Raw genomic sequence first — 10,790 nt, 5'->3', positions numbered from 1 at the left:
TAAAATCTAAAATTGCATTATGGGCCCTGAAAGCACGGAAATAATGTCCACTGCTTGTTTTCTTCGTATTTTGGCTAATCTGGCATACTAACTATATCCATACTATGACCAGTAAACATACTACATACTCCACTTACATCACAAGCAGTATGGTTAGTGCAGTTAGTATGAGTATTCGAACACAGCTCTAGTTCTTATGAATACCAATGACGTTTCAACTACATGGCTGTATTGAGCAATAACCCAGCACCCTGAAAGCACCCTGTCAACAGTTGTGGAAGATCAGGTCATGTGAACTGAAGTTGTTAGGAAGGTTACTTTATTACTGTTGTCTTTGATTTTCATTAGCTGTAAAAAGTTTTCCACTTCACAGTTTTAGCTTAATAACCTATGTATGGTTAGATGTATGTAGCTACTGATTTTGTGTAGTTATTTCTAGACTAATGTAATCAACTTTGATATATCATTTGACGGCAACAATATGTCATTTGAAACCGAAAGGTGTATCATCAAATACCATTTCTACAAAAGCCAGCCTTTCTTTCTCTGTCCACTACTGTATTCCCATACCTCATACTGAAAATGTAATTTATATTTTTTTCTTAAGTGTGATAAATCCTACTGTTTTTCTTTTGACTGCATTCTGGAAAAGGTCAATAATTAAGCTTCATGTGTTACTGAAACATGTGCTCTTAGAGAATGAAACAGAAGTTTACAGACCTATGTCTCAAAGTTCAATTCCTTATATATCATAAATCAAATATAGACAAAGACTATTTCTCAATTAGCCTAATATTAGAATGAATGTTCCAATTCTTCCAATTTTCTTCTAAGGATATAACAAACACACACATTTTTCAACAATAACCGCTGTAGTTAGACCTGCACTGTAGCATTGCTTTTGGCTGATACTACTGCTTTAGATGTGGACGCATGTGGCATTGACAAAAAATATGTTTAGTTCTGCGTGTTGTTCACACGCATACCTGCCCTCTCATTGGCTAGAATGGTCCAACCTGATCTTGCCTGTCTTTATTCGTTGAGCACAAGCATTTCCATTGTTAGAGTGGTCACTCGGCTCTCTTGTCAATATTATAAATAATCTTCACTTTAGGTCATGTGTATGAGTGGGCTCGTCTTTAAATGACCCGCCTAGTTCCTGTTGAAATTCTAAATGTGATTGGCTACGCTCTGTGAGGGTGGATTTCACTGACGCATTCCGTTTGGAACAATAAATAGAGCGAACCAGGCTCCTTCCAGTTCACAAGTCTGAGAAGACGCATGAAGAAGTTCTTGCTTCAACAGTGATTGAACGGAACTCCTCTGCCTTCATCCCTCATCATAGAACATTCCGGATTGTTGACATAGCACTTTCTTGAACTTTAATAACAAAATAGTCGAAGAAACTCTATTTTTGTACCGTTCATTTAGACCTTAAAGAAAATCTGCCAAAATGGAGTCTCAGATCCGCCAGAACTATCACCACGATTGCGAAGCTGCTATCAACCGGATGATCAACTTGGAGATGTTTGCTTCCTACACATACACTTCAATGGTAAGGAGTCTACCAAGATGACCGTTTTGTTTTACCTGTATTATGCCTGGGCCTAAATGCCTCTTTTTCACCTTTTTATTCTGTTGGCCTAGATAATTAATAGCCAAGAAACTCCGTGAAGTGCATATTTGAGTGTTTTTTTCAAATGAAGCCGGGAATCTATCTTGGACAGAGCGCGTAACAACTCCTTGACAGGTTAATTGGCAGGTTACCAAGTAGACTACAGACTAGACTGATTCGTGCCTTTGTCATCAAGTTTAGTTGCCACAACAAGAACATAACGCCCAGTCACGTTTGGCATGTTTTTTTTCTTTTTCTAAACTCACTGTTTTTATGTTTATCCACCCAGGCTTTCTATTTCTCCCGTGACGATGTGGCTCTGCCAGGTTTCGCGCAATTCTTCAAGGAGAACAGCGACGAGGAGCGGGAGCACGCCGACAAGCAACTCTCCTTTCAGAACAAGAGAGGTGGACGCATTTTACTCCAGGACATCAAGGTGAGCCCCTGAGCATAGGGAACACATTTAGATTGTAGGCTGATAGAAAATGTCTTACCACTTGTACACACTCTCTCCTCCATGGAGGAAGTTTATCTAGAGAACCTGGAGTCAAATCAAATCAAATTTATTTATATAGCCCTTCGTACATCAGCTGATATCTCAAAGTGCTGTACAGAAACCCAGCCTAAAACCCCAAACAGCAAGCAATGCAGGTGTAGAAGCACGGTGGCTAGGAAAAACTCCCTAGAAAGGCCAATACCTAGGAAGAAACCTAGAGAGGAACCAGGCTATGTGGGGTGGCCAGTCATCTTCTGGCTGTGCCGGGTGGAGACTATAACAGAACATGGCCAAGATGTTCAAATGTTCATAAATGACCAGCATGGTCGAATAATAAGGCAGAACAGTTGAAACTGGAGCAGCAGCATGGCCAGGTGGACTGGGGACAGCAAGGAGTCATCATGTCAGGTAGTCCTGGGGCATGGTCCTAGGGCTCAGGTCCTCCGAGAGAAAGAGAGGAGAGAATTAGAGAACGCACACTTAGATTCACACAGGACACCGAATAGGACAGGAGAAGTACTCCAGATATAGCAAACTGACCCCAGCCCCCCGACACATAAACTACTGCAGCATAAATACTGGAGGCTGAGACAGGAGGGGTCAGGAGACACTGTGGCCCCATCCGAGGACACCACCGGACAGGGCCAAACAGGAAGGATATAACCCCACCCACTTTGCCAAAGCACAGCCCCCACACCACTAGAGGGATATCTTCAACCACCAACTTACCATCCTGAGACAAGGCTGAGTATAGCCCACAAAGATCTCCGCCATGGCACAACCCAAGGGGGGGGGGCGCCAACCCAGACAGGATGACCACAACAGTGTATCAACCCACTCAGGTGACGCACCCCCTCCAGGGACGGCATGAGAGCGCCCCAGCAAGCCAGTGACTCAGCCCCTGTAATAGGGTTAGAGGCAGAGAATCCCAGTGGAAAGAGGGGAACTGGCCAGGCAGAGACAGTCCTGAACATACTGCCTCTAACCACTGAACTGAAAGTGTAAGGGGTGTAACTAAACTTTATCCTCATCTTAACATCTGCTAGTGGTCATTAACATTTCTGTGTTCACTCTGTCCTGTGTAGAAGCCAGAACGTGATGAGTGGGGCAATGGGCTGGAGGCCATGCAGTGTGCTCTGCAGCTGGAGAAGAATGTGAACCAGGCCCTGCTGGACCTGCACAAGATTGCCTCTGACAAGGTTGACCCCCATGTAAGTCATGGTGGAACCACATGTATGTATCACAGAATACAGGTACTGTCCCAGGAGATGATCAGGGGTTTGTAACTCTGCTAATTAATGACATGATTGTGACCTGCTTCACATGCACACTATGCCGTTAATGCGTAGGTTTGCAAAAAGTGCAGCAGGTTGTCTAGTGGTTAGAGCTTTGGGCCGCTAACAAAGGTTGCTGGTTTGAATCCCGGCGCTGAGAAGGTAAAAATATGTTCTGCCCCTGAACAAGGCAGTTAACCCACTGTTCCACATTAGGATGCCAATGTAAATAAGTATTTGTTCTTAACGGACTTGCCTAGTTAAATAATAAACTGCAGACACCTCATTATCTTCCCTTATTCCATTACCACCAGGCTCTTGTGTGTGACTATCTACAATGGTCTGTAGTCATTCTCTTTTCTGACCTGTTTTCCATCTTTAGCTGTGTGACTTCCTGGAGACCCATTACCTGAATGAGCAGGTGGAGGCCATTAAGAAGCTGGGAGACCACATCACCAACCTCACCAAGATGGATGCTGTCAAAAACAAGATGGCAGAGTACCTGTTTGACAAGCACACCCTGGGAGGCCAGAGCTAAACCACTTCCATCCCCAGGCTACGGCCTCCAGCCTCAGACCAGGACTCCTGGCTTTGCATTTATCAGGAGGGAAGAGTGTTGAACTGGTGCATTGTGACATTTCTGTTGACAACACTACTGTATTTTGGAGGCAAGGCTTCTTGTAAAACAATAAAAAAATATCACTGAGGGTTGTTTTCTAAGTGTTGACCTGTAGTAATGAATGTTGTATCAGTCTTTGCTCTGTCTTACTGAGCATCTTCATACCAGTGACAATTGTAGACCTACTAGTGGCTGAGGGTCATAACAATAGAAGTTTAACTTGAGTTTTCTAAAGGATGTTACCTCTGACCGCAGAGGGTGTCCTTTACTGGATCTTGTAGTTGTGCCATGTCAATTAAGGACCAACTGTCAACTCTAGCTCCATAGGCTTGAAGTGGTTAACTACAGTTGCTGTAGACCTTTACTCTGTGCATCACAAGCTTATTAGACAGCCTAGAGGTCAATCAAACCTGTTAGCCAGCTGTTATGGTGCATTTCTCTAGTGATGGGAAGTTCGGCTTTTACAGACACCTAAAAAATATGTACTCATTTTGTTTCAGTTGATAATGCCCGATTGTTCCCCTACAGCAAATTATGAACTGTATGCTGCAAATACTAAGTCTTCAAGCCTCTCGTTCACCATAAGGGCCTTATTGGAGCTGTCAAATTGTCGCAGAGCTACTGGTAATTTACTGGTTGACTTTCATTTCTGTTATTGACAGGCAAGCTAAACTTTAAATGGAAAAAATATACATCGACATTGTTAATGTGTCCATATGGTACATGAGTTCCTAGTGGATAGACCACCTGGTTAAAGGAGAAAATGGCCTAATCAGCAATTGCATTTTCAATAATTGCTGCTATATTCTTTTCACAACTGCCACCAACATTTACAATCAAGAAGTATTGAAGAGCTATCGCACCAGCAAATGGGGATCCTAATAAAATACCAATTACCATATTGGGGTGATTTGGCTGCAGAATGAAGGAAAAGCAGCCAACAAGTGCTCAGCATATGTGGGAACTCCAAGACTGTTAGAAAAGCATTCCAGATGAAGCTGGTTGAGAGAATTCCTAGAGTGCAAAGTTGTCATCAAGGCAAAGCGTGGCTACTTTGAAGAATCTAAAATGTAAAATATTTTGATGTGTCTAACACTTCTATTGGTTACTACATGTACTTTGTTGAAGAACCTTTGGCAGCGATTACAGCCTCAAGTGTTCTTGGGTATGATGCTACAAGCTTGGCACACTTGTATTTGTGGAGTTTCTCCTATTCTTCTCTGCAGATCCTCTCAAGCTCTGTCAGGTTGGATGTGGAGCATCGCTACACAGCTATTTTCAGTTCTCTCCAGAGATGATCGATCTGGTTCATGTCCGGGCTCTGGCTGGGCCACTCAAGGACATTCAGAGACTTGTCCCGAAGCCACTCCTGTGTTGTCTTGGCTGTGTGCTTAGGGTCGTTGTCCTGTTGGAAGGTGCACCTTCGCCCCCAGTCTGAGGTCCTGAATGCTCTGGAGCAGGTTTTCATCAAGGATCTCTTTGTACTTTTCTTTGTTCATCTTTCCCTCGATCCTCACTAGTCTCCCAGTCCCTGCCACTGAAAAACATTCCATCCACTGACCTGTTTTCCCTCTTTAGCTGTGTGACTTCCTGGAGACCCATTACCTGAATGAGCAGGTGGAGGCCATTAAGAAGCTGGGAGACCACATCACCAACCTCACCAAGATGGATGCTGTCAAAAACAAGATGGCAGAGTACCTGTTTGACAAGCACACCCTGGGAGGCCAGAGCTAAACCACTTCCATCCCCAGGCTACGGCCTCCAGCCTCAGACCAGGACTCCTGACTTCTCTGATCGATCCTCCTGGCTTTGCATTTACAGGGAGTGGAATGTTAAACTGGTTCATTGCAACACTGCTGTGACATTGATGTTTCTGTTGACAACAATACTGTATTGGAGGCAAGGCTTCTTTTAAAACAATTTTAAAAAATATCACTGAAGTTCGTTGTTTTCTAAGTGTTGACCTGTAGTAATGGATGTTGTAACAGTCTATTCAGGTTCAATTGAATTACTCCTTTTTTGCAGACGTTTACTGACAACGGTTATATTCAATGGGTGTTACGGTTGTAAATTCATCAATTAATCTGCGCTTTGGTACCCTCAGATGAGAGTGCTCTGAAATCGGAGTAGATAGCCAGAGTGAATTAACAATGTCCATTGAGATCGCACAATGTCTATACCACTTAGCTAAGCCTGATGTCTTAATTGCCAACTAAATTTATGTTAGGTAGGTAACATAACGGTACATACTACTGCAATGATATGCTATGCGATTCGTAAGGATAGCGTAGCTAAAGAATTGTAACGTAACTTATTTGAAAATTCATTACGTCGCTGAAGATTTTCTTAACATTTGTCATAATTAGTTAAAGCAATGAAATTGTATCTGCTCTCGTCTGACTTCGGCTGCAAATTTTCCGCCATTTACTTAAAATTGATCATTTAGTATGACATCCGGGAACTTTTGGCATACTAACTATATCCATACTATGACCAGTAAACATACTACATACTCCACTTACATCACAAGCAGTATGGTTAGTGCAGTTAGTATGAGTATTCGAACACAGCTCTAGTTCTTATGAATACCAATGACGTTTCAACTACATGGCTGTATTGAGCAATAACCCAGCACCCTGAAAGCACCCTGTCAACAGTTGTGGAAGATCAGGTCATGTGAACTGAAGTTGTTAGGAAGGTTACTTTATTACTGTTGTCTTTGATTTTCATTAGCTGTAAAAAGTTTTCCACTTCACAGTTTTAGCTTAATAACCTATGTATGGTTAGATGTATGTAGCTACTGATTTTGTGTAGTTATTTCTAGACTAATGTAATCAACTTTGATATATCATTTGACGGCAACAATATGTCATTTGAAACCGAAAGGTGTATCATCAAATACCATTTCTACAAAAGCCAGCCTTTCTTTCTCTGTCCACTACTGTATTCCCATACCTCATACTGAAAATGTAATTTATATTTTTTTCTTAAGTGTGATAAATCCTACTGTTTTTCTTTTGACTGCATTCTGGAAAAGGTCAATAATTAAGCTTCATGTGTTACTGAAACATGTGCTCTTAGAGAATGAAACAGAAGTTTACAGACCTATGTCTCAAAGTTCAATTCCTTATATATCATAAATCAAATATAGACAAAGACTATTTCTCAATTAGCCTAATATTAGAATGAATGTTCCAATTCTTCCAATTTTCTTCTAAGGATATAACAAACACACACATTTTTCAACAATAACCGCTGTAGTTAGACCTGCACTGTAGCATTGCTTTTGGCTGATACTACTGCTTTAGATGTGGACGCATGTGGCATTGACAAAAAATATGTTTAGTTCTGCGTGTTGTTCACACGCATACCTGCCCTCTCATTGGCTAGAATGGTCCAACCTGATCTTGCCTGTCTTTATTCGTTGAGCACAAGCATTTCCATTGTTAGAGTGGTCACTCGGCTCTCTTGTCAATATTATAAATAATCTTCACTTTAGGTCATGTGTATGAGTGGGCTCGTCTTTAAATGACCCGCCTAGTTCCTGTTGAAATTCTAAATGTGATTGGCTACGCTCTGTGAGGGTGGATTTCACTGACGCATTCCGTTTGGAACAATAAATAGAGCGAACCAGGCTCCTTCCAGTTCACAAGTCTGAGAAGACGCATGAAGAAGTTCTTGCTTCAACAGTGATTGAACGGAACTCCTCTGCCTTCATCCCTCATCATAGAACATTCCGGATTGTTGACATAGCACTTTCTTGAACTTTAATAACAAAATAGTCGAAGAAACTCTATTTTTGTACCGTTCATTTAGACCTTAAAGAAAATCTGCCAAAATGGAGTCTCAGATCCGCCAGAACTATCACCACGATTGCGAAGCTGCTATCAACCGGATGATCAACTTGGAGATGTTTGCTTCCTACACATACACTTCAATGGTAAGGAGTCTACCAAGATGACCGTTTTGTTTTACCTGTATTATGCCTGGGCCTAAATGCCTCTTTTTCACCTTTTTATTCTGTTGGCCTAGATAATTAATAGCCAAGAAACTCCGTGAAGTGCATATTTGAGTGTTTTTTTCAAATGAAGCCGGGAATCTATCTTGGACAGAGCGCGTAACAACTCCTTGACAGGTTAATTGGCAGGTTACCAAGTAGACTACAGACTAGACTGATTCGTGCCTTTGTCATCAAGTTTAGTTGCCACAACAAGAACATAACGCCCAGTCACGTTTGGCATGTTTTTTTTCTTTTTCTAAACTCACTGTTTTTATGTTTATCCACCCAGGCTTTCTATTTCTCCCGTGACGATGTGGCTCTGCCAGGTTTCGCGCAATTCTTCAAGGAGAACAGCGACGAGGAGCGGGAGCACGCCGACAAGCAACTCTCCTTTCAGAACAAGAGAGGTGGACGCATTTTACTCCAGGACATCAAGGTGAGCCCCTGAGCATAGGGAACACATTTAGATTGTAGGCTGATAGAAAATGTCTTACCACTTGTACACACACTCTCTCCTCCATGGAGGAAGTTTATCTAGAGAACCTGGAGTCAAATCAAATCAAATTTATTTATATAGCCCTTCGTACATCAGCTGATATCTCAAAGTGCTGTACAGAAACCCAGCCTAAAACCCCAAACAGCAAGCAATGCAGGTGTAGAAGCACGGTGGCTAGGAAAAACTCCCTAGAAAGGCCAATACCTAGGAAGAAACCTAGAGAGGAACCAGGCTATGTGGGGTGGCCAGTCATCTTCTGGCTGTGCCGGGTGGAGACTATAACAGAACATGGCCAAGATGTTCAAATGTTCATAAATGACCAGCATGGTCGAATAATAAGGCAGAACAGTTGAAACTGGAGCAGCAGCATGGCCAGGTGGACTGGGGACAGCAAGGAGTCATCATGTCAGGTAGTCCTGGGGCATGGTCCTAGGGCTCAGGTCCTCCGAGAGAAAGAGAGGAGAGAATTAGAGAACGCACACTTAGATTCACACAGGACACCGAATAGGACAGGAGAAGTACTCCAGATATAACAAACTGACCCCAGCCCCCCGACACATAAACTACTGCAGCATAAATACTGGAGGCTGAGACAGGAGGGGTCAGGAGACACTGTGGCCCCATCCGAGGACACCACCGGACAGGGCCAAACAGGAAGGATATAACCCCACCCACTTTGCCAAAGCACAGCCCCCACACCACTAGAGGGATATCTTCAACCACCAACTTACCATCCTGAGACAAGGCTGAGTATAGCCCACAAAGATCTCCGCCATGGCACAACCCAAGGGGGGGGGCGCCAACCCAGACAGGATGACCACAACAGTGTATCAACCCACTCAGGTGACGCACCCCCTCCAGGGACGGCATGAGAGCGCCCCAGCAAGCCAGTGACTCAGCCCCTGTAATAGGGTTAGAGGCAGAGAATCCCAGTGGAAAGAGGGGAACTGGCCAGGCAGAGACAGTCCTGAACATACTGCCTCTAACCACTGAACTGAAAGTGTAAGGGGTGTAACTAAACTTTATCCTCATCTTAACATCTGCTAGTGGTCATTAACATTTCTGTGTTCACTCTGTCCTGTGTAGAAGCCAGAACGTGATGAGTGGGGCAATGGGCTGGAGGCCATGCAGTGTGCTCTGCAGCTGGAGAAGAATGTGAACCAGGCCCTGCTGGACCTGCACAAGATTGCCTCTGACAAGGTTGACCCCCATGTAAGTCATGGTGGAACCACATGTATGTATCACAGAATACAGGTACTGTCCCAGGAGATGATCAGGGGTTTGTAACTCTGCTAATTAATGACATGATTGTGACCTGCTTCACATGCACACTATGCCGTTAATGCGTAGGTTTGCAAAAAGTGCAGCAGGTTGTCTAGTGGTTAGAGCTTTGGGCCGCTAACAAAGGTTGCTGGTTTGAATCCCGGCGCTGAGAAGGTAAAAATATGTTCTGCCCCTGAACAAGGCAGTTAACCCACTGTTCCACATTAGGATGCCAATGTAAATAAGTATTTGTTCTTAACGGACTTGCCTAGTTAAATAATAAACTGCAGACACCTCATATCTTCCCTTATTCCATTACCACCAGGCTCTTGTGTGTGACTATCTACAATGGTCTGTAGTCATTCTCTTTTCTGACCTGTTTTCCATCTTTAGCTGTGTGACTTCCTGGAGACCCATTACCTGAATGAGCAGGTGGAGGCCATTAAGAAGCTGGGAGACCACATCACCAACCTCACCAAGATGGATGCTGTCAAAAACAAGATGGCAGAGTACCTGTTTGACAAGCACACCCTGGGAGGCCAGAGCTAAACCACTTCCATCCCCAGGCTACGGCCTCCAGCCTCAGACCAGGACTCCTGGCTTTGCATTTATCAGGAGGGAAGAGTGTTGAACTGGTGCATTGTGACATTTCTGTTGACAACACTACTGTATTTTGGAGGCAAGGCTTCTTGTAAAACAATAAAAAAATATCACTGAGGGTTGTTTTCTAAGTGTTGACCTGTAGTAATGAATGTTGTATCAGTCTTTGCTCTGTCTTACTGAGCATCTTCATACCAGTGACAATTGTAGACCTACTAGTGGCTGAGGGTCATAACAATAGAAGTTTAACTTGAGTTTTCTAAAGGATGTTACCTCTGACCGCAGAGGGTGTCCTTTACTGGATCTTGTAGTTGTGCCATGTCAATTAAGGACCAACTGTCAACTCTAGCTCCATAGGCTTGAAGTGGTTAACTACAGTTGCTGTAGACCTTTACTCTGTGCATCACAAGCTTATTAGACAGCCTAG

The 10,790-nt window shown here is 43.3% G+C and overlaps 2 protein-coding genes across 2 annotated transcripts; both read left to right on the top strand.

Annotated features, from left to right (window-relative positions):
• The first annotated feature begins 1,062 nt into the window (after positions 1 to 1,062).
• Positions 1,063 to 4,092, top strand: LOC109884797 (ferritin, middle subunit-like). Its single transcript, XM_031827116.1, has 4 exons — positions 1,063 to 1,555; positions 1,905 to 2,051; positions 3,197 to 3,322; positions 3,768 to 4,092. Exons 1-4 carry the CDS (start codon positions 1,454 to 1,456, stop codon positions 3,921 to 3,923), a joined length of 531 nt encoding a protein of 176 aa, XP_031682976.1. The 5' UTR covers positions 1,063 to 1,453; the 3' UTR covers positions 3,924 to 4,092.
• A 3,359-nt stretch (positions 4,093 to 7,451) lies between these two features.
• LOC116374429 (ferritin, middle subunit-like) lies at positions 7,452 to 10,481 on the top strand. The gene is made up of 4 exons (XM_031827115.1): positions 7,452 to 7,944; positions 8,294 to 8,440; positions 9,587 to 9,712; positions 10,157 to 10,481. The coding sequence occupies exons 1-4, from the start codon at positions 7,843 to 7,845 to the stop codon at positions 10,310 to 10,312; spliced, it is 531 nt and encodes a 176-aa protein (XP_031682975.1). The 5' UTR covers positions 7,452 to 7,842; the 3' UTR covers positions 10,313 to 10,481.
• Positions 10,482 to 10,790: the final 309 nt, after the last annotated feature.

Source organism: Oncorhynchus kisutch, linkage group LG6 (assembly GCF_002021735.2).
Source record: "Oncorhynchus kisutch isolate 150728-3 linkage group LG6, Okis_V2, whole genome shotgun sequence".
Classification (NCBI taxonomy): domain Eukaryota; kingdom Metazoa; phylum Chordata; class Actinopteri; order Salmoniformes; family Salmonidae; genus Oncorhynchus; species Oncorhynchus kisutch.
This window is presented reverse-complemented; position numbering and strand designations above follow the sequence as displayed.